Raw genomic sequence first — 26991 nt, 5'->3', positions numbered from 1 at the left:
TTGTCGGGGCTCAGCTGTATTGGGAGGGCTAGCTCTTGTGTGGGGTGGGCCAGGAATATATGGGGTGCGCTAGGACAGTCCTCCCAGAGCAACGTCCGAGGCAAAGCTCTAGGAACCGCTTTCCTCACGGAGCACAGAATACACCCTTAAGAAATACTATAATCCTCTGAAGGGACACGGGTGGCGCTGTGGTCTAAACCGCTGAGCCTCTTGGATTTGCTGATCAGAAGGTCAGCCGTTTGAATCCCTGCGACAGGGTGAGCTCCCGTTGCTCTGTCCCAGCTCCTGCCAACCTAGCAGTTCAAAAGCAGGCCAGTGCAAGTAGATAAATAGGTACCACTGCAGCGGGAAGGTAAATGGCGTTTCCATGCGCTCTGGCTTCTGTCACGGTGTTCCGTTGCACCAGAAGCAGTTTAATCATTCTGGCCACATTACCCGGAAAGCTGTCTGTGGACAATTCCAGCTCCCTCGGCCTGAAAGTGAAATGAGCACCGCAACCCCATAGTCGCCTCTGACTGGACTTAACCGTCCAGGGGTCTTTTACCTACATAGTACCACCCTAAACTTTGTGATATATCAGTACATCGCAATGTTTAGTTGGTGATATATCACAATGATGAAAACCAGGTATCGCCCAGCCCTACTTCCCACAATTCCTCCAGCATAGTGCTGCTGCAAGGCATTGTGGGACCACATGACCCAGAAAGCTGTCTGTGGACAAACACTGGCTCCCTCGGCCTGAAAGCGAGATGAATGCCGCAACCCCATATTCGCCTTTAACTGGACTTAACCGTCCAGGGATCCTTTACCTTTACCTACCTTATAATCCTACATTGCAGGGGGGTGGACTGGGTGACCCTCAGGGTCCCTCCCAACTCTGCAATTCTATGATTCTTTTGAAATACATTTCCTCACCCTCAAGTTACACCCTGATGCAGTCCTTAAATATGTTGGGAATTAGTAACCTGTGGGGTTTCCCCTCCTTTTGTCTGGGGAAAGGACCAGGGACAAATTATTCGTGCCCTAATTCCTGCTGTAGCAAATCCTGTTGCAGGAGCAGGATAGCACCTTGGTCATAATATAGGACTGCCATACGCCTGGAATTTCCTGGACGTAGCCGGGATTCAGTTGTCATAAACAGCGTCCGGGTGGAAATCGCTGAGATGTCTGGGAAAATCCAGATGCATGGCAACCCATGTCGGGAGTATAGATTTTGGTGAATTTCCTTAAAAATAGCTCCAAAACTACATTTAATTAAAAAAAAAGTTTTTTGCCGAAAAAGTTCAACATCTTTTGTGTCTGGGTTTTTACTTTTTGAAATATGACAACCCTAGCATAAGAGAAGTTAAACTGTAATAGCCATATTTGCTAGACTGGTTGCGACTTGAGATTGAATACAGTGGTACCTCGGGTTACATACGCTTCAGGTTACATACGCTTCAGGTTTCAGACTCCGCTAACCCAGAAATAGTACCTTGGGTTAAGAACTTTGCTTCAGGATGAGAACAGAAATCGTGCTCCAGCAGCGTGGCAGCAGCTGGTGGTCCCATTAGCTAAAGTGGTGCTTCAGGTTAAGAACAGTTTCAGCTTAAGAACGGACCTCCGGAACGAATTAAGTTCTTAACCCGAGGTACCACTGTCCTGGAATCCAGTGATTAAAGCGCAAAGTTTCATTCAACATGTAGCTACCAGGTGGACACTCCTTAACCCTCCTTTCAAGTATACTTTCGCGTGAGGACTGGAGAATTGCACAAAGCCTCTCACCCCTTTTCACCCTCTGACCAACGGAGCGCAAACATGCCAAACTTTCCTCCTTTTTTTCTCCCGGAAAACACATCCTGAAACCCGGCTGTGTTGCATTGCATTCACACTAGGTTGGCAAATCCAGTTTTCTCCCAGTTTGTGCCTTTCGTTTCATTAGCAGAAGCTGGGAGAATTTTTGTTTTTAAGTGTTATTCCCCAAAGCCTTTGCCGGTCCCTTTTTTTTTTGCAGCAACTGAGGACCTAGAAGGGAAGCTCTGAGAACAATAAAGAGCTCAGGAATGCTTTCAGGATAATTATTAGGCTGTGTGTATACACCAGGGGCTGGCAGACGTCAGCCTCGCGGGATCCACTTTGTTTGTTTTTTTACTAGAACCCCCAAGACCCACCAGACCTGAGCCTGGTACAAAAGGCATGTACTTAGAATTAAAGAGGGTGAGCCTAGGGATTTGGTTAGAGTAGCAGAACTGAATGAAGCTTTCAGTTCTCTTGAGCATTCCCACCTTTCTCCATTTCATCAGTATAATTTAATGTGGGTGGTATTTTGTTATTAAACGAATTTAAAATCCTTGCCGGCCTACTGGAAATCAACCAGAGTTCTGCCATTAGATTCCAGTCCACTTCCTGTCCACCCCTGGTCTACAGCCTCTTTAGGTTTGCCTTGGACCAGGCTGGAGATCTGACATCTGGACAAGAAGTTTGTGTTTAAATGAGTTGATGCGACGGGTACCAGCCCTGCACAATAGTGAATTCCAGGTTTGGAAACTGCTGTGCAGCGCAGGTGAATGTCGGGTGGGTGCTCAGAAGTGTCCAGGTCCCGCAGGCAATTTGCCAGAGTGAATTAAGCAGGTCTCTCGATCTTAAGGGTGGCGCTGTGGGTTAAACCACAGAGCCTAGGACTTGCCGATCAGAAGGTCGGCGGTTCGAATCCCCGCGACGGGGTGAGCTCCCGTTGCTCAGTCCCTGCTCCTGCCAACCTAGCAGTTCGAAAGCACCTCAAAGTGCAAGTAGATAAATAGGTACCACTCCGGCGGGAAGGTAAACGGCGTTTCCGTGCGCTGCTCTGGTTCGCCAGAAGCGGCTTAGTCATGCTGGCCACATGACCTGGAAGCTGTACGCCGGCTCCCTTGGCCAATAAAGCGAGATGAGCGCCGCAACCCCAGAGTCGGTCACGACTGGACCTAATGGTCAGGTGTCCCTTTACTCTTTACCTTTACTTCGATCTTAAAGGTGGCTGTTCCTCAGCCGTAGTCTGAACAATGAATGGTTCCTGTCTTTGGTGGCAGCTGTATCTCAGCTCTGGGTGTTCTGACCTATATAAGGCTCCCGTTCTCTGCAGGAAGAGAAGTTCTCCCCACCCCCTATTTCTGAACCTGTGTTTATTTTATATCCTTTATCGGAAAATTAAAAAAGTACAAAAGTACAAGTGCGTTGAGTAAGATGAGACGCAGAGAAGAACAAGAATTAGTACCCATGAAGAAAACAAAACAACAGCATACACACACACACACACACACACGAAAGATATGGCCTGGCTTTCCATTTGAACTTAGCCTGATCTTTTATTCCCCTTCCTTCCCTCCCCTTTATATGAAGATTACCCGCTCTGGGATCCCACAGTGAATTCTCCCCTGATCTCCTCGCTGGCCCAAATAGGACTAATTTAGCCAGCTAGCCCTGGTGATCATCTAATGTTTATTGGATGGATTTCCCCCCTAAATTGATTTTTGAATTCTGAATGTATTGTTATTTCCGTTTTACACTGTATTTTATGCTGTTTTTTTTGTTGTTGCATCAATTAAGTCTTTTAATTTTTTTGTTAGGCGCCCTGAGCCCAGTTTTCTGAACCGGGAAGGGCGGGGTATAAATAAAAAATTATTTATTTATTATATTTATTACAAAAAGGGGAAGGGGTGTTATTGTAGTTAACCAGGCCTTATTAGGGTATTTATGAAAAATGAACCTCTCTTTGAACCCGCAAACTTCTTCTTCTTCCTTCCAGAAATGTGAACACTGTAAGAGACTGGGTGCTACCATTCCGTGCCATGCAGAGGGGTGCCAGCGCCACTATCACTTCCCCTGCGCGGCGACTAGTGGCTGCTTCCAGTCTATGAAGAGCTTGAAGCTCCTCTGTCCTGAGCACCTGGACCAGGCAGTACAGATGGGTAGGTGTTGGCGGTGTGGCTTTCTGGAATGGGAGCCTGATTTAGCCCAGTGATTCTGTGAGCAGCATGGTACTTAAACAGAAGTGGGTTTTTTTTTTTTTTTGCTTTTTAAAGTGCTTTATTGAAATTAGAGAAAAGTAACATTTAACAAAATTATCCATAGAAAAAAATAAAAAATAGTGTTTGTTACATTGTATCATGTTCTTAAGATTCCAATGACTTCCAGTCAATTTTGCCCCTTCCTCTCTCCCCTTTAACCCCCCCCCCAAAAAAATTGTTCTCTCTTCAAATCTTTAACCATGTACACAGATTATTCATTCTAATTTGGACGCTTGGGTTGGCTTCCCCCCGTGCTATCCAATTCCTATAACTTGTCCATTTATTTTTTAAAAATTGACATTTGTTTTCGCATGTATCTTCCGTCATTACCTGTTCAAATATCAGATATATGCAGGATCTGATTTCTTTCCGTAGGGCCTGTAAGGCAGAGTTGTTCCGCCTGGCCTTTGGCTTGGAGCCAATTTGATTCCCTCCCCCTCTTTCTTTTTTCTTTTCCTTTCTTCTCCTGTGATGAGGCTGCATTTTAATATTTTATTGTTTCAATCTTTTAATGTCGTATTTTAATCTTGTTTTTAAGTTGTATTCATTCAGCTTGTTTTAATTATTGCTTGTTAGCTGCCCTGAGCCCGGCCTTGGCTGGGGAGGGCGGGGTATAAATAAAAATTATTATTATTATTAGCTAACGGGTCAGGGATGATGGGAGTTGTAGTCCAACAACTGGGACCTAAATTTGAGAAAAACAATGTTGCTTGTGTTTGCTGCTGCTGGGCTCTGGGCCAATGGGGGAGATGGTTTGGTGGATTTTGTCCCAGAGTGCCCTTCTTCCCTCCTTGCAGAGGACTCTCGCTGCATGGTGTGCGACGCCCCCGGGGAGTTGCGCGATCTACTCTTCTGCACTAGCTGTGGCCTGCACTACCACGGCGCTTGCTTGGAGATCACGGTGACGCCACGCAAGCGCTCGGGCTGGCAATGTCACGAATGCAAAGTTTGCCAAACCTGCAGGTGAGTGTGAAAAAGCCCCTCGGAGGCAGGGATGGGAGACCCCCGTTGAGCACCCCAGAAAGACCTGTTGACAGGGATGCCTTGATTCACTGGTCGCCTGTGGCGTCTCTCCTTTGCAGACTGTCTGGGGAGGACAGCAGGATGCTCGTGTGTGAAGCTTGCGAGAAATGCTACCACACCTATTGCTTGAAGCCAGCCATCGAGAGCCTTCCCACCGACTCCTGGAAGTGCAAAGTAAGTCCCTGCGCACGCGTCTGAGCTGAAAAACTTAAAACTCAGTGTTGAGGTAACCCAAGTTGCCCTTTGCAAAAAGAGTGAGTTCTGCAATCTCTTCAGTATTAAGGGAATGGGCATATACAGTGGTACCTCGGGTTACAGACGCTTCAGGTTACAGACGCTTCAGGTTACAGACTCCCCTAATCCAGAAATGTTACCTCGGGTTAAGAACTTTGCTTCAGGATGAGAACACAAATCATGCAGCGGCGGCACAGCAGCAGCAGGAGGCCCCATTAGCTAAAGTGGTGCTTCAGGTTAAGAACAGTTTCAGGTTAAGAACAGACCTTTGGAACAAATTAAATCCTTAACCCGAGGTACCTTGTACAGTGGTACCTTGTTTCTCGAACTTAATCCATTCCGGGGTCAGTTTGACTTCTGAAACTGCTCGAAATCCAAGGCGCGGCTTCCGATTGTCTGCAGGAGCTTCCTGCACTCAAGCAGAAGCTGCGTGGGACATTCGGCTTCCAAAAATCATTCGCAGACCGGGACACTTCCGGGTTTGCAGCATCCGAGAGCCGATTTGTTAGGGAGCCAAGCCGTTCGAGTACCAAGGTACTACTGTATTCCGGAAGAAGTCGAATGCCAGCCTCGGGCATTTATTTCCCCATTTCTTCTTCTGTGTTCCTCACTAGTTATGGCAGCCAAAATTCAACATTAGCCTTCAAAGAACTAAACAAAACCTTGGTGATTTTCTCTGAACCAAGCTAATGTTTTTTATACCGCTGTGACCAAGGGCCTCTTAGTTTCTATGAATTGTTAGCATTCAGCACATACAAACAAAATAAGAACAATTGCTAACAGTACAACCCCAAGTAGATTTGCTCAGATACAAGTCCCACAATGTTCAGTGTTCAATGTTTAAGGTTGCAGGCAAAGTTTGGAAGCTGGTTGATAATAACTTCAGGTTACTCGTTAACCCAGAGACAGCTAACCTGTGGTCTTGCAGATGTTTAGGATTCTAGCTCCTATCAGACTTAGGCAGTCTGGTCAGGGATGATGCGCATCGTATTCCAGCAACATCTGGAGGTGCACAACTTAACCACCCCTGATTTATCTGCTTTAAACCCATATCATGCTCTGGTAAGCCTATGAGGAGACTGGTAGCACCCCATTCCTGCTTTTTAAATAACCACAGTTATTCAGTTACATCTGAAAAGGACAAACCGTGGTTAATGTTAACCATGATTGATTGAAACGAGCCAGGATCAAACCCGTCTGGCATCACAGATCGTAGTTTCAACTAACCACAGTTACCGTAGCAGTAAACTTTGGTTATTTCAAACCACCCAGCCCTGCGTCTCACCCCTGCTTTTCCCAGCTTTTCCAGTTTGGTGTCTGCAGTCTCGGGGCAAGCAGGTAAGATTTTGACAGTGTCCGAAAGGCCCTCGGCTGCCTTTTCCCTCTCCTGAGTGTCCGTCTCTCTTCCTCCAGAGCTGCCGTGTTTGTTCTGACTGTGGCTTCCGCCCTTCTGCCCTGGATCCCAGCAGCCAGTGGTACGAGAACTACTCTCTCTGTGAAGGATGTCAAGAGCAACGTCGCAAGAGCGCAAGTAGCACGGAGGCCGTACAGCACAGCCAGGAGTGAGTGGCTTCAATTGGGGAAATAATAATGGGTGTCCCCCGAAATCGCTGACCTTAAGCATGACTGTAGTGGGACTCAGCGGTAAATGGGAGGTCTCAGGCTCGCACATTGCCTCTGCCCCAAAACTCACCAGGGGGCCTTGGGGAAACCACTGCCTCCCACCCCCACCCCTGCAATTTTCACAATTGCCTACCTTACCGGGTTGTTGTAGAGATTACGGAACACTTCTTAAAATCTAAGGAGAGCAACTTCTGGTCTCAACTGGCCCTTTTCTTTTCAACGAACCAGGCAAACTGCCCCAGCCAGCAGCAGCAGCAGCAGCAGCCTCGTCACAACAGATAAGCCAGTGTCTCCCAAACCACTGGAGGAAGCTTGTGTAGCCAGCAAGGAGCAAGCAGAAAGCAGCTGCAGCAGCCCGGTCAGTTTGCACCAAGAAGAGCAGGTGCCTTTGGGTTGTGATGAGAAACCGACTGGTGAGTTGACCTTTGCTTACACACACACACACACACACACACACACACCCTTGCATTTTGTTAGAAGATTCTGGGCTTTTGTTTTTTGCCAAATGATCAACAGCGGATACCGTCTTAGCAGGGGGGGAAATATCTGTGCATACCTTCCATAACTTGTAGCTCAACTTGTGAGCTATCTTGTCCATGCTTCTATCATGAACGCCAATTGCATTTTACAGCTGTGTGGCAACTTAAAATAGAGCGGGAATCAGGCTTGTGGGATTCAGTTTCTTTTTATTAAGACCCTAATGGATATAATCATAAGCATAATCATAAATATCAACAACAAAATATTTATATGCCACCCATCTCAAGGGGTTGCCCCAGCCACTTTGGGTGGCTCCCAACAAAAAAATAATAAAAACACAACCACCAATCTTTATTATGGTTCAGAGACCCAACAAATCGTTACAAATCAATATACAATTCATGCAGCCTACCTCCAGGTTAAACAATAAAGCATCAAACATTAAAAACTTCCCTAAACAGGGCTGCCTTCAGATGTCTTCTAAAAGTCACATAGTTGTTTATTTCCTGGACATCTGATGGGAGGGCGTTCCACAGGGCGGGTGCCACCACCGAGAAGGCCCTCTGCCTGGTTCCCTGCAACCTCACTCCTCGCAGTGAGGGAACCGCCAAGAGGCCTTTGAGAGCTGGATCTCAGCGTCTGGACTGGACGATGGGGGTGGAGACACACCTTCAGCCATCAAGCAGCTTAGAGTCTGGTGGAAATGAAGGAATGAGAGAATCCTGAGCCCGGGACTTGGTTTGAGCACCAGAACCGAGCTAGCCGTTGTTCTGCGCACAAATCTGCTCCCGGTTATTTCAAGTGTTCTTAGTTTCTGCAGTGGAACTAAAGGGGTGTGTGTGATGGTTCGTCATGGAGCGGATTTGAGCTTGTTTGCAAGGAGTGTTTGAACGAGCTGTCCCCTTGTGTCCTTTTCCAGAAGCAGACAAGCCGTTAGAGCTGTCCGATGTTGATCCGGAAGCCCCTGCAGGGCAGGAGCAGATGGAAGTAGAGACGCCATTAGAGCCTGAGAAGGCCCCCTCTCCGCCACCCCCTCCCCCAGTGCCACCAGGTGAGCTAAAATGGTGTTGCCGTATTACAAACAGTGAAAATCTGGACAGAAAAGTTGTTGAGCTATTCTTTTTTCGCAAAGTTGTTGAGGTTTTTGTTTTAGGGGATGGGGGGGTGGAACACAGTCGCTGAGTTTCTTTTGGTTTTGCCCTAAGCTGTGCTTTTGTACAGGTACGACAGCATAAATCATTTTCCCAATAGCCTTTTGCCTTTCTTTTTTTAATATATCTTTATTAATTTAAAATAAATACATTTATGAAAAACAGACGTACATACAAGTAGTGTAAACAAACATACAATCAAACAAACAAACAACAGAAAAATCAAACAAACCACCACACTATAAGATATAAGAAGATTAATATAATTATTATATGTACTCCTGGTATTGAACACAATTATAAAATTTATAGAAAAGAAATTTAAAACTGACTTCCAATTAATCTCATTCATTAATTTCTAAGGCTAAAGGACTGATCTTGTTGGTCTCTGCTTAGACTGAGGAATGCTGCTTCCCTTTTTCCTATGTCTGGGAATGGCTCTTTCCTGCCAAAGGCTTACATGTCTCCCCCTCCTGCTCCCTCACTCTCCCCTTCCAGATCCAGCCTCACCCGCCCACCCCGAGGAGCCCCCGCTCGGTGCCAAAGAGCATCCTGCTTTTGAGTTGCCGCCCGCAGAGCCAGAACCCACAGAGAGCCATACTGAGGCGGCACCCCCAGCCCCGGAAGGGCAGGCCTCTCCGGCGAGCCCTGGGCCTGGCTCGCTCAAAGCTGCTTCCCCCCAAGCCGCCGAGGAAGGAGAAGCCCACGAGGAGCCCATGGACACGGGGGTCGAGGGCCTGGCGCCGGACAGCCCCGCCGGCGGCCGAGTGCAGCCTAGCCAAGAGGACGAAGAGGAGGAGGAGGAAGAAGAGGACGAGGAGGCCGGAGGGGCAGCTCCGGCGCCCAAGATGGAGCTGGAGGAGAGGTTATCCCCTCCGCTGAGCGAGGCAGAGGCTCCGGACGAGGACGGGCCTGCTGCGTCGGGGCCTGAGCCCCCCGAGGAGAGCCTCGGCTTTGCCCGCGAACCCAAGCGCTCCCCTTCGCCCGTGGAGGCGGAGTTGCTGGGGGGCACCCCGATGGAGGCCTACGGGGCTGGCCACCCGCAGGAGGGAGGGGCGAGCGGGGAGGAGGAGGCCGGGCCGGCGCCCTTGAGGCCCCACCACTTGGTGAAGTCGGATATCGTGAACGAGATCTCGAACCTGAGCCAAGGCGACGCCAGCAGCTTCCCGGGCTCGGAGCTCCAGTTCGCCTCGCCCTACCACGAAGGCGGCGGCTCCATGTCCCTGGAGATGGCCGGCCTGACCTCCACAGACGTCAGCCTCCAGAGGGACGACGGGGCTTCCTTGCCGCCGGGCGAGATGGACGACTCCTTGCCTTTTGACATGAAAGGGGAGTGTGAGAAGGGGCGGCGGCGGAGCTCCCCGGCCCGTTCCCGCGTCAAGCAGGTAACCCGAAGGCCCGTTGTCTCCTTCCTTCCTTCCCCTCTGAGTAGCCCCCCCCCGTCCCTGTCAGAGGTGGGGAGTACCAGAACAAATGGGCGGCCATGTTGTCTGAATGTTCCCCGGTGTGTGCATCTATGTTCCCCCCTCTCTCTGTCATTTTATTTTTGACCCTCTCTCTCACTCTGTTTCCTTCTGGTCGTAGGGTCGCAGCAGCAGTTTTCCCGGGAGGAGACGGCCTCGGGGAGGGTCCCACACAGGCCGAGGGCGGGGCCGATCACGGTTGAAATCCACCACTTCTTCCATCGAGACATTGGCGGTAGGGGCAGCTTTAGCAGGCAGGAGAACGCTGGGGGAGCGGGAGGGGAGGGGCTCGAGTGGTTTGCCCTCCTCCCCAGGGCAAGAGAAGCCATAGCGGCGGTACGTAGGGAGGCTGGCCTCTAGGGCTGGGCGATAGATCGGTATCATCATCCAAATCCAGTTTGAAGTCCATCTCGAGACATCGTTTTCATCCTTTTAGACCTGGCGATATATCACGAATCACTGTGTGTGTTAGGGCTGGGTGATAATAGCGTTCAAAACTGGTTTGAAGTCCATATTGCGATATTGGTTTCATAATTTTTGACCTGGCAGTGTATCATGAATTTCGCGTGTGTGTTTGTGCGTGCTATTAAAAATCACGATGTGGGAAAAACCACGAAGCCAGCCATAGCTCCATCCTTATTTCAGACATGGTGATATATCAGTGTATCACAATGTTTAGCTGGTGATATATTGCAGTGCTGGAAACCAGATATCGCCCAGTCCTATTGGCTTCCCCAAAAGCGGCGTTTCAGGCAGCGGATAGCCCCCCCCCCCCCCCGTTTGGATAGATGCGTGGTTCTGGTCTCAAGACGAGAGCACCCCCTTTCCTGCAGCTCCCAGTTAGTGCACCTTGGCTGGGGCCGTATCCTTATCCATAGTGCTTGGAGGCAGTGGGTCCGACCTTCCCCTCCCCTCCCTCTCATTTGAATGGATTGTCGAATCGTTCCCTCACGACGTAGGCTTGCCATATTCTATCAGTGATGGGGCTTCTCTCCCTTTAAGTGCTTCAAAGCGGGGCATTGTTCAGCAGATGTAGTTTTCCCTCTTGCCGCGACGCTGAGAAGCTGCACCTGTGGAATCTCTGCCTTCCTCTGTGCTCTTAAAAGGGTAGGAATTCTGTCCCTTTTGGAGCATGGTCGACCTACCAGGAATTATTAGCCAGCGGGGATATTTGTGGGTGGTGGAGAATATAAACGGGAGGGCTGGGGGATATACACAGAATCTGGCAAGGGGACTGTAGGCCTTCTACCCTGCAGCACGGGCAGCGACTCAAGGGTGTAGCTGGTAGGCTGAGGAGGCTGTAGCTTTGTGCGTCTGCATTTCCCCCTCTTGTGTGTCGGGAGCAGCGAAAGACGGCAGTTTCACCTCGTCCCTTTGCTCCCTTCCCTTCCAAGCTCGCTGACATCGACAGCTCCCCGAGCAAGGAGGATGACGATGATGACGACGACACGATGCAGAACACGGTTGTGCTCTTCTCCAACACGGACAAGTTTGTGCTGATGCAGGTGGGTACAGACACAAGGGCCGCAACGTCTGACGGTTTTCTGATTGCACCAATTTCAATGGATGTGAGCGGCGGGTTTCTCCTGGAGCGGCTAGTCGGGGCTTGCAAAGAGCGTAGACTTTGGCCTGTCCCGCAGACAGGTGCGTCTGTTGACTGGTTCCTAGCCACCCCAAGAGGATAACAGTTTGCCTTTCTAGCTGAAACTCGGGCTCCTTCTAATAAGAAGCCCCACAGACAGCTGTAGCTCAAGGATGGGGCACAGTGGGTGTTGTTGAACTACAACACCCATCACCCCAAATGTTTGGTTGGAGTCAAGCGAGATCTGAGGGTTGCCCAGCCCTGCTGTAGCTGACAGCACCCAGCTGAAGTCAACAATGGGGTACATCTTTGAAACCAAGATTTCATCTAGTATGGACAGGCCTTGAACTTGCTTATCGCTGAAGTCCTGTGGCTCAGGTGTGTTACACCTTTTGCCAAGATTCCTTTTGGTGGACAGCTGGCCTCTCCATTCCCTGTTTCATTGCTGCGAACAATAAGCTTTATTCCTTTTGCCCCGGCTGAGAGCTTGCAAATTCATTAAAATTATTCAATCACTTTAAAAGAAAAGAAAAGCTAGGGTGTTTATAAGCTATCGGTTAGCAGCCTTAGATTACTTCTTTTAGGGAGGGGGGCGAATTGTGGTTGCACGTTACCTTGCATCTGTGGAACGGTTGGAATATTTATATTAAAAAATGGAGGTTGTTTCTCTGGGGCATTGCAAGGCCTCTCTTAACCTGCCTCTCCCTCCTTGACAGGATATGTGTGTGGTGTGTGGTAGCTTTGGCCGTGGTGCTGAGGGCCACCTCCTGGCGTGCTCCCAGTGCTCTCAATGTTACCATCCTTACTGCGTCAACAGCAAGGTAAGGCCTGCTCTGTGTGAGGGAGCACCCCCTCTCCCCATTATTATTTTTAAAATAATGATTCCTCTCTTAAAGGAACCATGGCTTCTCATCGTGCTCAGTTCTTGAGCTAAATATGTCCCGTATTGCCTGATAATCTAATCTAATAGAGTGTGACACTCCTAATTTAGATGCTAGTGGAATTTGGCAGGGCGGAACCACCTAAGAAGGTTGACTTTTGTTTCTTTCAAGTGGTTGGGGGGGGGGGCTCATGGAATATGTGTACATAGGGACAACAGTCATGTAGGAATGAGCCTAGGAAGGAAATAGGAAGCTGAACCTGCAACTGTCCTGATCTATAAAGGCCCTGTTTGCTCTCCGGGGATCTGAGGTGCACGGATTCTGCAAAGTTTGGTTCCTGACAAGGAAACGGCAAGCTCTTACAGGTTAATTTACATAGGAGTTGTCGTTTTGCCCTATTCTCAGCAACAACAACAACAAAAGGGATGCTGATGGCGCTGTGGTCTAAACCACTGAGCCTCTTGGGCTTGCCGATCAGGTCGACAGTTCGAATCCCCGCGACGGGGTGAGCTCCCGTTGCTCTGTCCCGGCTCCTGCCAACCTAGCAGTTCAAAAGCACACCAGTGCAAGTAGATAAATAGGTACCACTGCGGCGGGAAGGTAAACTGCGTTTCCATGCGCTCTGGCTTCCGTCACCGTGTCCCGTTGCACCAGAAGCAGTTTAGTCATGCTGTCCACATGACCTGGAAAGCTGTCTGCAGACAAACGCCGGCTCCCTGGGCCTGAAAGCGAGATGAGCACCTCAACCCCATAGTCGCCTTTGACTGGACTTAACCGTCCAGCGGTCCTTTACCTTTACCCTATTCTCAGCAACCTTGCCCAGGTAGCAGGCCTGAGAGTGACACTCACGTAGGGGAGGCGGCTGTTCCAAAGAGCCATAGAGGAATCAGGCTTGACAAACAAGGGTTGTTCACACAACCGCAGCTCTCCTCGCATCTCCGGAAGCACTCAGGGCTCCCCTTTTTTAAAAAATGTCTTTGTTCCTTCTTCCCCCCCTTTTTTAAAAGATTACCAAGGTGATGCTGCTAAAGGGCTGGCGCTGTGTGGAATGCATTGTCTGCGAGGTTTGTGGCAAAGCGTCAGACCCGTCCCGCCTGCTGCTCTGCGATGATTGTGACATCAGCTACCACACGTATTGCCTGGACCCGCCTCTCAACACTGTGCCCAAGGGTGGCTGGAAGTGTAAATGGTGAGAGAGACGACATAAGACTGCTTATAAGGGGCAGCGCCCTGTGTGCGGCGAAAAAAATCAAGAGAGCTTGGCTCTCTTGTTTTCTACCTCTCATGTCAGAATGGAATTTAATTCCCTGTATTTTGGCCATGCTGTTTTTGCTGCAATTAAACAAATAACAGAAAAGAAGAGGCTCGCCGCTGCCGTTTTGGTTTTGAACGCGAGACGCAGCCTTTTGGTGTGGGAATGCGAGACGCAGCCTTTTCTGTGGTTGCACCCAGGCTATGGAAATCCCTCCCAAAGGTGGTTAGGCTGGCCCTATCCCAGAAGCAGGCAGCAAAAAGACGCTTGTTATCCTGCTTTGTTTTTAATCATTTTTGGTGTGAGGTTGAAGGTTTAAAACCCCGCTCTTCTTGGTCTTTCAATCCTCTGTTTTACTTTTGTTATCGTTTAAACTAGTTTTGTCCTATTTTCTGCCTCGGTGGTGTTGGTGTCCTTGTTAGAATCGAAAGGTTGTACAGAAACGTATTATTTAATAAATCAAAAGCAGGTTGTGCTCTTGCTCAAGGTAGAGTTGAACGTACAGTGGTACCTCGGGTTACATACACTTCAGGTTACAGACTCCGCTAATACAGAAATACCGTAGTACCTCAGGTTAAGAACTCTGCTTCAGGATGAGAACCGAAATCGTGCTCTGGCGGCGCAGTGGCAGCAGGAGGTCCCATTAGCTAAAGTGGTGCTTCAGGTTAAGAACAGTTTCAGGTTAAGAATGGGCCTCCGGAATGAATTAAGTACGTAACCCGAGGTACCACTGTATGTGATTATAGGTCACGTTCAAGTTGAGTAATTCTGGCCTGCCGTTCCTAGGGCATCTGCGGTTTTTTTGGTTCGGGGCGGGGGGATAGATTGGATCGCAGAATTGGTGTTGATTCCCTGCCCCCACCCCTCTTTGACAGGTGCGTATGCTGCGTGCAGTGTGGAGCAGTCTCTCCTGGCTTCCACTGCGAATGGCAGAACAACTACACCCATTGTGCTCCCTGCGCCAGCCTTGTCACCTGCCCCATCTGCCATGTGAAGTATGTGGAGGACGACCTCTTGATCCAGTGCCAGCACTGTGAGAGGTAAGCCCCAGTTTTCCTTAACCCACCCGGTATTGCACTATTGGCCATTGTAATCTTCACATCAACAGATGCAGGCAACGTTGAATCCCACCTGTAAGTGGCTGACTCCCCCCCTGTACATTTCCATTTTGCGGGGGGAGAGGGAGGGCAAGGTTTTGAGATGTCGGAGAATTCCCTTCCCCATACTTACCGTATTTTTCGCTCTATAAGACGCACCAGACCACAAGACGCACCTAGTTTTTGGAGGAGGAAAACAAGAAAAAAAATATTCAGAATCTCAGAAGCCAGAACAGCAAGAGGGATCGCTGCACAGTGAAAGCAGCAATCCCTCTTGCTGTTCTGGCTTCTGGGATAGCTGTGCAGCCTGCATTCACTCCATAAGACGCACACACATTTCCCCTTACTTTTTAGGAGGGGAAAAGTGAGTCTTATAGAGCAAAAAATACGGTAATCTGCAAACTCTCCGTATGTGCGTTGAAACCCTTTTGTGTGCTTCCCAGGTGGATGCATGCCGTGTGCGACAACCTATTCACGGAGGAAGAAGTCGAACAGGCAGCAGACGAAGGATTTGACTGTACCTCCTGCCAGCCCTATGTGGTCAAGCCCGTTGGTGAGTTCTGGACAGGTGTGAGACCTGCGAACCAAATTCATTTCAGAAAGATGCATCAGCAACTGCCAAGTCCCCAGTGCAACGGCAAGGCTCATTGCAGAAGCCTGCCCTGGTGTTATTTCCTCGCAGTTTTGAGTGCCAGGGTTTCAGACAGTGATCTTTTTATGCTTCCCACTGGGGCTGGGCGATATATCAGTCTATTGCCCAAAACCAGTTTGAAGTCCGTATTATGATACCGGTTTTCATAGCTTTTGACCTGGCAACATATTGTGAATCCCGATGTGTGTTAGGGCTGGGCAATATATCGTCCAAAACCGGTTTCACGTCCATATCGTGATATTGATTCATAATTCTTGACCTGGCAACAGAACACGAATCATGCGCTGTGTGCTCCATGCAAAAATCACCATGTGGGGGAAAAGCATGAAGCCTTCCAGCGCTGTGGTCTAAACCACTGAGCCTCTTGGGCTTGCCGATCAGAAGGTCGGCGGTTCGAATCCCCGCGACGGGGTGAGCTCCCGTTGCTCTGTCCCTGCTCCTGCCAATCTAGCAGTTTGAAAGCATGTCAAAGTGCAAGTAGATAAATAGGTACCACTGCAGTGGAAAGGTAAATGGCGTTTCCATGCACTCTGGCTTCTGTCACGGTGTTCCGTTGCACCAGAAGCAGTTTAATCATTCTGGCCACATTACCCGGAAAGCTGTCTGTGGACAAACGCCAGCTCCCTCGGCCTGAAAGTGAAATGAGCGCCGCAACCCCATAGTCGCCTTTGACTGGACTTAACCGTCCAGGGGTCTTTTACCTACATAGTACCACCCTAAACATTGCGATATATCAGTACATCACAATGTTTAGTTGGTGATATATCACGATGATGAAAACCAGGTATCACCCAGCCCTACTTCCCACAATTCCTCCAGCATAGTGTTGCTGCAAGGCATTGTGGGAAGCTGCCGCTCCTAGCTGCTGCCACCTAGTGCTCATTAGTGTGCAGCCACTTCTGCTGTCCACCCTTACAGCTCTCAGATGACTAAAGCCATCAAGGGGCCCACTAACCCACCAAGGACACTGTGCCAACGGGACCCTCAAATCCTGAGCTGGCTCACGGGAGGATTTCATGATGTTCCAAATTTGAGAGAGCAGCTTAGGTCTACTTCCTTTCTGCATCACTATGCATAATAATAATAATACAGGTTGAGTATTCCTGTGGTTCTATATCCTGAACCACACCACCCACACAGACGAGGGATGTGTCAGAATACTTGATTTGCAGGTGTTCATAATAATAATAATAATAATAATAATTTTTTATTTATACCCCGCCCTCCCCAGCCAAGGCCGGGCTCAGAGCGGCTTACAAGCAATAATAAAAACAAGATGAATGATTACAACTTAAAAACAAAAGTAAAATACAACATTAAAATAATGGAACATTAAAATATTAAAATGTAGCCTCATCGCAGGAGGAGAAAGGAAATAAAAAAGAAAGAGAGGGAGGGAGGGAATCAAATTGGCTCCAAGCCAAAGGCCAGGCGGAACAACTCTGTCTTACAGGAGCTGCGGAAAGAAATCAGATCCTGCAGGGCCCTGGTCTCATGGGGCAGAGCGTTCCACCAGGCCAGTTCAGGAAATCTTTACGGGGAAAACACTTACGGGTGCATAAAGACCCAAAACATCCCCGTAATCACTGAATGGCAAGGAATATCGAGAAAGAATAAAATGGACGACAGAGTGTGGGTTGAGGGAATAGAATAATAATAATAATAATAATAATAATAATAATAATAATAATAATAATAATAATAATTTATTATTTGTACCCCGCCCATCTGGCTGGGTTTCCCCAGCCACTCTGGGCGGCTTCCAACAAAGATGAAAAATACACTAAAATGTCACATATTAAAAACTTCCCTGAACAGGGCTGCCTTCAGATGTCTTCTGAATGTCAGGTAGTTGTTTATTGCTTTGACATCTGATGGGAGGGCATTCCACAGGGCGGGTGCCACTACCAAGAAGGCCCTCTGCCTGGTTCCCTGTAACTTGGCCTCTCGCAGTGAGGGAACCGCCAGAAGGCCCTCGGAGCTGGACCTCGGTGTCCGGGCAGAACGATGGGGGTGGAGACGCTCCTTCAGATATACTGGACCGAGGCCGTTTAGGGCTTTATGGAGAAGCTCGAAGAGGAATGGAGAAGCTCGAAGAGGAGGACCATGAAACATAGATATATACAAAGGGAACATAGAACCATCTCTGTGTTTGGATAGGCTGCTTCCTAGTTTAGCAGTTTCCCAGCGTCATGGAAAAGAGAGCTGCCCTAGACAGCAGTTGAGGAAGCCAAGAATTGATGTGGAATAGTGTAACCCGGGGTTGTCAACCTGGTCTCTACCGCCCATTAGTGGGTGTTTCAGGATTCTAGGTGGGCAGTAGGGGGTTCTACGGCACAAGCTGAATCTTCCTTCCATCGAGCACTGGTGGACAGTAAGGAAATTTGACTACCCCTTGTATAACCTGTAGACTTGCCCTCCAAATGTTGGTGTGCAAGAGATTCTCATTGTCAGTTAATGGTAGCTGCTTCTTTTGAAATGGAAATCGGAACAAGTAGATAAGCCATTGCTGCGTGAGGACTGCAGCAACATATTTTGGGGTGGGTGGGTGGGAAACAGTGGAAGATACGTGGGGCAAAGGGGCTAAGGATGGCAGTCAGCTGGACCTGGTAGAGAGGTTTGTGGATATTATGGCGCAATGTAATACCACTGAGATTGCTTGGGGTTGGGTGTAGAAAAGATATGGCTGTGTTTCAGGCGCATGGGGAATGCAGGTGAAGGAGCAGATTAAGGGTAAAAGGTTGAGTGAATAAATGATGCACTTTTTTGGGGGGGGTTATCCTATTATTATTATTTTCAATTTAATACATTTCAATAGTTTTACAATCATTTCAGCATTTCAAAGCTCGACTTCCTTCCCCCTCTTTCTGCAGTTCCTTAAATAAATTTCCAACATTTTCTGCATATCCAAATTAACTTAATTTTCTCGTTTATCCATCTACTTTAAGTAGATACTCTTATAAAGAAAGAATTATGCGTCCTAAATGTTGTGGGAAGTACACACAGACACAAAATACTGAATACATACCCTTTCTAACATCCCTTTTTGGGGGTCTCTCTCTCTATCTCTATTTAAAGTTCCGGTCCCCCCTCCAGAAATTATTCCAGTGAAGATCAAGGAGCCGGGTAAGTTTCTTTCTCATTCGTGCTCTATAATCTCAGGCACTGCACCCAGATACCGTGCTGATCTTATTTCTGAGCCTGGAATAAATGTAGGAGCGGGTCCTTCTGAATTACTGCTGTCAACTGTGGGGGGGGGGTGTCAAAAAAGAAAAGGGGTGTATGTAGTGGATGAAAGGAGGGGAAGAAATTAATCCTCAGGCTGGTTCTCTACAAAGATGCACGGTGGCACCAGGCTGGTTTGGCCCTGCCTGCCAAGTTTCACCCTCTCCCCCACAGAGCCCCAGTATTTTCGCTTTGAAGGCGTCTGGCTGACAGAGACGGGCATGGCGGTGTTGCGGAACTTGTCCTTGTCGCCACTGCACAAGCGCCGGCCGCGCAAGACCCCAACGACGCCAACGACGCCACGGCCACTGGGCGCGCTCAATGGCGAAGGTGTGCTGGATGGGGTTGACCCCTTGGGCCCCGAAGAGAAAAAGGAGGGCGACGTGGAGGGAGACGAGATCCTGAAAGCTGAAGGTTTGTTCCATCCCCACCACCTTCAAGGGAGTGTGGGGTAAAGTATTGTGGAGGGAAGTTCTTAATTGTTTGGTACTTTAGTCTGCCCAGAATGGCTGGGGCAAGGCAGTGTGAGGCTTCAGGGAATTGGCTTCATCCCCCTTGGCAGTAGATAAGCAGAACAAAGGAAAATGAGTCTTCTTACCAGTTAGAATCTTTAATAACCCCAGCAAGAGACAACAGAACGCAACTCTCTACCATGGCAGTGCTCCCAATTAAGGTCACTCCCCTCTCTGTCCCTATTAATCTACGTCACTCCTACGTCTTGTAACCTGAGTTTGTACCCTCTGTGCATTCTGTTTTGCCACTTTTTCAGCTCTCCTAGACCTTGGGGAGAGTGGATGAATGCTTTCCAGAGACAGTGAATCTGTTAACTCTCTCTCCCCCAGTGTTTCTTCTGGTAGCTGTTCCCCATCCAGTATTTCCCAGCTTCTGCCTTCTGGACTATGCCCCTCTGCAAACCACTGTTCCAAATCTATACCATCCTCCTGCTCCTGGGAAGATGCAGGATTAGGATCAAGAGGAGGGGGTGACTCCCACCATTCTCCCTCAGTGCAGCCCTCCTCAGCACGGTCCCTGACACCCAGTCAGATGAGCGGCAGGCAAGCAAACAACAAAAACAAATATTGTTAATATTAAAGCTCCAGTATACCTATACTGCGAGGGACGTGGGTGGGGCTGTGGGTTAAACCACAGAGCCTAGGACTTGCTGATCAGAAGGTCGGCGGTTCGAATCCCCGCAACGTGGTGAGCTCCCGTTCCTGCCAACCTAGCAGTTCAAAAGCACGTCAAAGTGCAAGTAGATAAATAGGTACCGCTCCGTTGGGAAGGTAAATGCTGTTTCCATGCGCTGCTCTGGTTCGCCAGAAGCGGCTTAGTCATGCTGGCCACATGACCCGGAAGCTGTAGGCCGGCTCCTTCGGCCAATAAAGCAAGATGAGCGCCACAACCCCAGAGTCGGCCACGACTGGACCTAATGGTCAAGGGTCCCTTTACCTTTTATACCTATACTGCAGTACTGATTTGGATGACAATATAGTCAGTACTGCCAACCCTGGCTGGTGATACAAGTTAGAATGCGGTTCTCTGGGGGCTTGGGCTCTAAGGTACTTCCTCGTGCAATGAAGAACGGGCGCTCTCCAAACTGGTGGTTTTGGGGAGGTGGAATCTGGGTCTTATTACTGAGCCACAGTTCCTCCTCTTCCAAACTTGGTAAAAAAACAACCCAACATGCTAGATCAACGACTGCTTGTAATCTGTATTACGTAATCTCTTGAGAATGAATATGTTTATAGCTTGGTCGTAATCTGGGAGACAGCACAGGTGTCCTGTTCTAGACATTGACTAGTGTGGGAAAGTTGTTGTTGTTGGAGCGTATATGATGCAGAAGTCTAGGTGATGGTCATTAATTGTGGGGTAGAAGCAGATTTGGGGTCCCTTTGTAGATCAAGTTGTCCGAAGTCCCGTATTACAAGAAACTGATAGCCCAGAAGTGTTGCTTTTACAGACCTGGGAACTATTTGGGGAGGAATACAGGGGAGAGACTGTTATCTGGTAACCTTCCACAATCTGTTCCTGAGGTTGGCAAGTTGTGTGTGTGTGTGTATGTACATGTGCAAATGTATGTAAGAGTTCAGTTAGGTGCCTGTGCACAGCACACAAAGGCGCATGCGTGCTGCAACAGAAAGGAGGACCGGTGCTTGTGCGGAATCATATTCCATGGGGGAAATTATAGTGAGGTTCCTTTGGCTAAGGAATATTGCATTCGCCCATATTCTCATTCCTTGTCCGCCTGCAGTCAGCGTTGAACACATGGAGTGCGAGATCAAATTGGAAGCCCCTGCTACCCCGGAGAGGGAAGCCGCAGCCGAGGCCGATTTGGCGAAGGGTCTTCTGGAAGACTCCGAGGAGGTCAAGAAGCGGAAGCGGAAGCCATATCGCCCAGGTGAGTGTTGTGTGCCTGGGCCAGGCCCTCGGAGGAGAAATGGTCCCTTCTCGTCTTGTTGACTCGTCTCTCCTCTGCCCTGGGACAGGTATCGGAGGGTTCATGGTTCGGCAGCGGAAATCCCACACCCGCTTGAAAAAGGGCTCGGCCGCCTTGGCAGAAGCCTCTCGTGAGTCAACAGGAGCTGAGGGGCATCCAGAGGAGGGTAAGGGCATTGCTTGTATATGTTGTTCCCCTGTATTCATTGTGGCGCTGTGGGTTAAACCACAGAGCCTAGGGCTTGCTGATCAGAAGGTCGGTGGTTCGAATCCCCGCGATTGGGTGAGCTCCCGTTGCTCGGTCCCTGCTCCTGCCAACCTAGCAGTTCGAAAGCATGTCAAAGTGCAAGTAGATCAATAGGTACCACTCCAGCGGGAAGGTAAACGGCGTTTCTGTGCGCTGCTCTGGTTTGCCAGAAGCGGCTTAGTCATGCTGGCCACATGACCCAGAAGCTGTACGCCGGCTCCCTTGGCCAGTAAAGTGAGATGAGCCCCACAACCCCAGAGTCGGTCATGACTGGACCTAATGTTCAGGGGTCTCTTTACCTTTACCTTTATTCGTTGCTTGGGTTGGTATGGGATGTTGTTTCCTATCCTTAGTATCATAACAGTGGGATATGTCTTTGAAAACAAAACTCTTGCATTTCCATGTATTTCTCAGTCCACAGGCTGAGAATCCCACATCCAAAATTTTGCTATTGAAATGCTGTGCTTTTTGCATCTATTTAATTAGCTGCACCAAGTTTTCAAACATGCAGCTTTTTAGCAAGAGGCTAGGACAAACATAAAATGCTTGGGAAGACAGCGTTTTGGCAGCCTTGGGTGCAAGGGGAACATTAGCCCCCGAAGCCCCAAGCAGCTCATTGTCCTTCTCTGAAGCCGCATTCTCTAACCAGGTTCTGCGTCCTTCTTCTTCTCCTCCTCTTCTATGTTCTGAACCTAAAAGAGGGATGAGGATTCTGGTGCCTTCCAGATGTTGCTGGATTCCATCTCTGATGAGCCCCATCCGGCAGCGGTCAGGGATGATGGGGGTTGTGGTCTATTTTTTTAAAAAACAATTTTTTTATTAGTTTTACATAAAGATTGTACCTACAAAACAAAACAACAACAAAAACCAGGAAAAGGTTTTCTTGAACCTTCAGACCTCCCTCCCTCCATGGGTTCTGTTTCTAAATTTTATTCCCACATCTTTGACTGTAGTCTGTCTATTGTATATCCATCATATCCAGAGTTCATGTTACTTTACAAGTGCAGTCATATTCCTGCCAATGATTTCAACTGCTTACAGTGGCCTCTCGGATATGTTAAAAAGTTATTCCAGTCTTTGACAAATACTTGGTTTTCCTGGTTTCTGATCTTTCCCGTCAGACTTGCCATTTCAGCATATTCCATCAGTTTGGTCTGCCATTCTTCTGTGGTTGGTACTTTTTCTTCTTTCCATCTCTGGGCTAAAAGCATCCTTGCTGCTGTCATTGCATACATAAACAGTCTTTTCTTTTCCTTTTTTAAATAAATCTTTATTAAAATAAAAACATACAATGAAGTTAAGTACAAAAAACCCCCATCACGACGTAAAAACAAGAAAAAAATTGAAAAAAGAAAAGAGAAACAAAGATTTATACATCATGTTCATCAAATACATTTTTATTTGACAGTCTTTTCTTTTCTTATGGTAGTTCCACGCCTATACTTCCTAACAAAAAAGCCTCTGGTTTTTTGACAAAAGTTATCTTAAACCTTTTTTTTCCCAATTGTATATTATTTCCCAGAATGCTTTTACCACCCTACATGACCACCACATACGATAGAAAGCACCTTCTTTCTTTTTACATTTCCAACACACATTTGAACTGGTTCTGCACATTTTTGCTGCTTTACTAGGTGTCAAATACCAACAGCACATCATTTTCATAGAATTTTCTTTCAACGGGCAGCAGGCTGTCAGTTTCAAATCCGATGGGGGGGGGTGGTCTAGCCCAGTCTGGAGGGGGCTGCAGGTTCCCCACCGCAGCCGTAAAAGTAGCCTGAGATCCCGCTGGTTCGCTCCCTGCTCCCACCCTTGCTTATCTGGAATTAAAAAGACGCTCATATCTGCTCAAACTTGCCTCCACGCCAGGGGCTCAACCCAACCCGCCTGCTGAAGTCCCCGCGGAGGGCATCGCTGAGCAGGGGGTGGTTGAGGGTGACGAGAAGAAGAAACGGCGAGGCAGGAAGAAGAGCAAGCTGGAGGACATGTTCCCTGCCTACCTTCAGGTAAGGGGGATATGCAGGTTCGTGGACTGGAGGAGAAAATGCTTCTCTCTTAAGTGCGGCTGGGTGCTGTTTTGCTTCTCGGTTTCATTCGGAAGCTCTGCTGTCCAAACTGGGAAGGGGAGGAAGTTCTGGGCAGTTGTGCAGTGAGATGTTTGGCTGCAGACTGAAGGTTCGCAAAAGCAGAGTAAAATACAGTGGTGCCCCGCAAGACGAATGCCTCGCAAGACGGAAAACCCGCTAAACGAAAGGGTTTTCCATTTTGGAGGTGCTTCGCAAAACAAATTTGCTATGGGCTTGCTTCGCAAGACGAAAATGTCTTGCGAGTTCCTGCGATTTTTTTTCGCTCCCCACCCCCTTTTTCTAAGGCACTAAGCTGCTAATAGCCTTTTAGCGGCTAATCCGCTAATCCCTTAAGCCTTTAATAGCCACTAAACCGCTAATAGCGCTAATCCGCTAATAGGGTTGCTTCGCAAGACGAAAAAACCGCTAGACGAAGAGACTCGCGGAACGGATTCTTTTCGTCTTGCGAGGCACCACTGTAATACAATCTTCAGAGTTGGATGGGACCTCCCGGGTCATCTAGTCCAGCCCCCTGCAAAGCAGGAATCTCGGCTAAAGGATCCAGGACAGATGGCCGTCCAACCTCTGCTTAAAAACTTCCAAGGAGAGTCCGCAGCCTCCCAAGGTAGACCATTAAGTGAGGTACAGGCTGCAGTGAGGTACAGATCCCTAACCCATAATGTATAATATTGATTGATTGAATTCATATACAGTGGTACCTCTAGTTACGAACTTAATTCCTTCCGGAGGTCCATACCGCCCTATACCAGGAGGCCTCAGGGTGGTTCACAGAACAAAAATAAAATATGCAACCACAATACAGTCATACCTCGGGTTACAGACGCTTCGGGTTGTGCGATTTCGGGTTGCGTACCACGCCGAACCCGGAAGTACCGGAATGGGTTACTTCCGGGTTTCGGCTCATGCGCAAAAGTGCTACATCACGTTATGCACAGAAGCGCCAAATCGCAACCTGCGCAGACGTGGCGCTGCGGGTTGCGAACGTTCTTCCCGCACGGATCACGTTCACAACCCGAGTGTCCACTGTATATATATCATCAAAATAAAAACAGCAACCCAATGACAGTATAGTGTAATTGGGCTGTAGAATCTTGTCTTTTGGCAATTTATCTTTAAAAGACTGCTATGGAGAATGAGGCTAGCAACACCTTGCCATTTGTGTGAGTTGCTGCTACTGCTAATCAATAATACTGTGTCAAGCCTACAGATACAATTTCATTCTTGCAGTTCAGTCCCAAGGCTGGGTGTGGGTCTGGCAAGCGCAGAATTTCCTCCAAAGGGAATGGAGGGAGAAGAAATAGGATTTAATTTTGCCTAATACAGTGGAACCTTGGTTCTCGAATTTAATCCGTCCCGGGAGTCCGTTCGACTCCCGAAACCGTTTGAAAACCAAGGCGCGGCTTCCGATTGGCTGCGTCGGCTTCCCAAAAACGTTTGCAAACCGGAACACTTCTGGGTTTGTGGCATTGGGGAGCCAATATGTTCTAGAGCTAAGCCGTTCAAGAACCAAGGTACCACTGTATGAGCAAATAGCGTTTGGGTGTGTGCTTTTGTTCATTTTGGGCCAGCTTTCCAGGGAGGCCCAGTTTTTTTACTCAGAAAATCCCATCTCATTCTGTTCTTTCTGTTCCTTCTCCCACCTCTTTTGACAGGAAGCCTTTTTTGGAAAGGCCCTCCTAGACCTGAGCAGAAAGGCACTCCTGGCAGCTGGCGGTGTGGGTGGGGATGGGACTGCCCACCCTCCCATTGGCCAGGGGGCTCCCAGGCCCAAGGTGGATTGCAGCATGCTTCAGAAAGGGCCGGTGGACGGGAAAGACCCTTCGGTTCAGCCCAAAGGTATGAGCTGTGCTTATTTGACTTGTCAGTGACTTGAAACGTAATGGTCTCCAAGTGCAAGGACAGAACATTTAGAGACATAAGCTGAAATAACTTACCAGACACTCCTGAGATTCAAAAGAAGCAGGAGCAATTAAAAAAAAGCCAACATTCTGCTACCTGAGCTTCAGCTCAGCCAAGTTACACAGCTTTGTGTAACCTAAGAGGTGAGGAACTGGATTCAGTACCCAGGCTTTACCCTCAAAAAGCAGATCTCTAGTTGATTGTAGTAGATTTATTAGAATAGAGTTAGCTTTTTTATTTTTGCTGTATCACACTGTTGACTATAGAAAGCTTGAGGTCCACCAAGACCCCTAGATCCTTTTCAGGTATCCTCCATCCTATATTTGTGCCTCTTGTTCTTCCTGCCTAAGCGCAGGATCTTACCTTTGCCCCTCACCAGTTGGAGAGCAGTCAAAACTTTCCTGGGGCACTTCACGATAACCAAACAACAGACAAGGCTTGATCCCAGATTGATGGGTGTCTAGCCACATACGGCTCAATCGTTTGCCCCGGCGTCAGATTAAAGTGTTCAGCAAATCCATTGGCCTGCTGGTAGTAAGCAGAAGATGCTCGCTTCCAGCTGCCCACCACATCTTTGGGGTCAGCTTGGCTGTGAGTCCTAGACCTTGGTTCGACAAAAAACCCTCTTCTTCCAGGGGATGAATGTGTTGACGGCAGGGAGGCAGTAGCCCCGGAAAACAACTTGAAAACTGCTGATGCCAAGACTGAAAATACCGGTGAGTACGAGTTCTTCAGAAGAGTGTAAAATATGGGGGAGGGGTATGCTTCTGCCTTATGAGGGGGCAGTGCTAGGTTGCTAGGAAGAACACGAAGCAGCTCCTTTTAGCACATTTAGTCCTATGTTAATCTGCACAGTGTAATGCAATTGTGGTTTAGGCAACAGTAAAGGACCCCTGGACGGTTAAGTCCAGTCAAAGGTGACTATGTCAAAGGTGGGGATGTGGGTGGCGCTGTGATCTAAACCACTGAGCCTCTTGGACTTGCCAGTCAGAAGGTTGGCGGATCTAATCCCCATGGCGGAGTGATCTCCTGTTGCTTTGCCCTAGCTCCTGCCAACCTAGCAGTTCGAAAGCAGGCCAGTGCAAGTAGATAAATAGGTACCACTGCGACGGGAAGGTAAACGGCATTTCCATGTGTTCTGCCTTCCGTCACGGTGTCTCGTTAGTCATGCTGGCCACGTGACCCGGAAAGCTGTCTGTGGACAAACGCCGGCTCCCTTGGCCTGAAAGCAAGATGAGCGCCGCAACCCCATAGTTGCCTTTGACTGGACTTAACCGTCCAGGGGTCCTTTACCTTTTTTACCTTTAGTTGCAATTTGCTTTGCAAAAATCTCAAAAGTCAACCAGAGCGGGGTTAAGTCTTGTCTCCCCGAACCCTGATAATGCTCTGGGTTTTTAGGTCTTGTGTATATGAGGTGAATAAATTTTGTGGCTGTGTGTAAACGAGCTCATATTTTAATTGGCATGTTCAAAACCCTATGATTTCCATTGTCTAAATCCAGTTGTGGTAAACTGACCGTAGAAGTTGCCATGGAGGGACTTGTCCTTGTTCTGAAGTGACAACTTCCTTGCACTTTTGAGAATCTCGAGTTGCCCTGTGTTGGGTCAAACATGTTGGTCCACCTGTCTCAGTAT

General features: G+C 48.5%; 1 protein-coding gene across 13 annotated transcripts in view; it reads left to right on the top strand.

Annotated features, from left to right (window-relative positions):
- Positions 1-26991, top strand: part of KMT2D (lysine methyltransferase 2D) — a 105161-nt gene that overhangs the window by 24779 nt on the left and 53391 nt on the right. For 12 of the 13 annotated variants that reach the window (XM_083427145.1, XM_083427150.1, XM_083427140.1 and 9 more), the window contains exons 6-25: positions 3764-3926; positions 4823-4988; positions 5108-5222; positions 6696-6844; positions 7134-7318; positions 8305-8436; positions 9035-9921; positions 10121-10234; positions 11394-11504; positions 12298-12402; positions 13470-13651; positions 14590-14754; positions 15255-15364; positions 18542-18589; positions 18863-19102; positions 20940-21086; positions 21175-21291; positions 23241-23377; positions 25111-25294; positions 25993-26073. In XM_083427145.1, the coding sequence (XP_083283271.1) occupies positions 3764-3926; positions 4823-4988; positions 5108-5222; positions 6696-6844; positions 7134-7318; positions 8305-8436; positions 9035-9921; positions 10121-10234; positions 11394-11504; positions 12298-12402; positions 13470-13651; positions 14590-14754; positions 15255-15364; positions 18542-18589; positions 18863-19102; positions 20940-21086; positions 21175-21291; positions 23241-23377; positions 25111-25294; positions 25993-26073 (3538 nt within the window). The remainder of the gene's footprint in view (positions 1-3763; positions 3927-4822; positions 4989-5107; positions 5223-6695; positions 6845-7133; positions 7319-8304; positions 8437-9034; positions 9922-10120; positions 10235-11393; positions 11505-12297; positions 12403-13469; positions 13652-14589; positions 14755-15254; positions 15365-18541; positions 18590-18862; positions 19103-20939; positions 21087-21174; positions 21292-23240; positions 23378-25110; positions 25295-25992; positions 26074-26991) is intronic. The other variant, XM_083427142.1, reaches the window with a different exon arrangement.

This window comes from Podarcis tiliguerta, assembly GCF_965153285.1.
Source record: "Podarcis tiliguerta genome assembly, chromosome: 2".
Taxonomy (NCBI): domain Eukaryota; kingdom Metazoa; phylum Chordata; class Lepidosauria; order Squamata; family Lacertidae; genus Podarcis; species Podarcis tiliguerta.
This window is presented reverse-complemented; position numbering and strand designations above follow the sequence as displayed.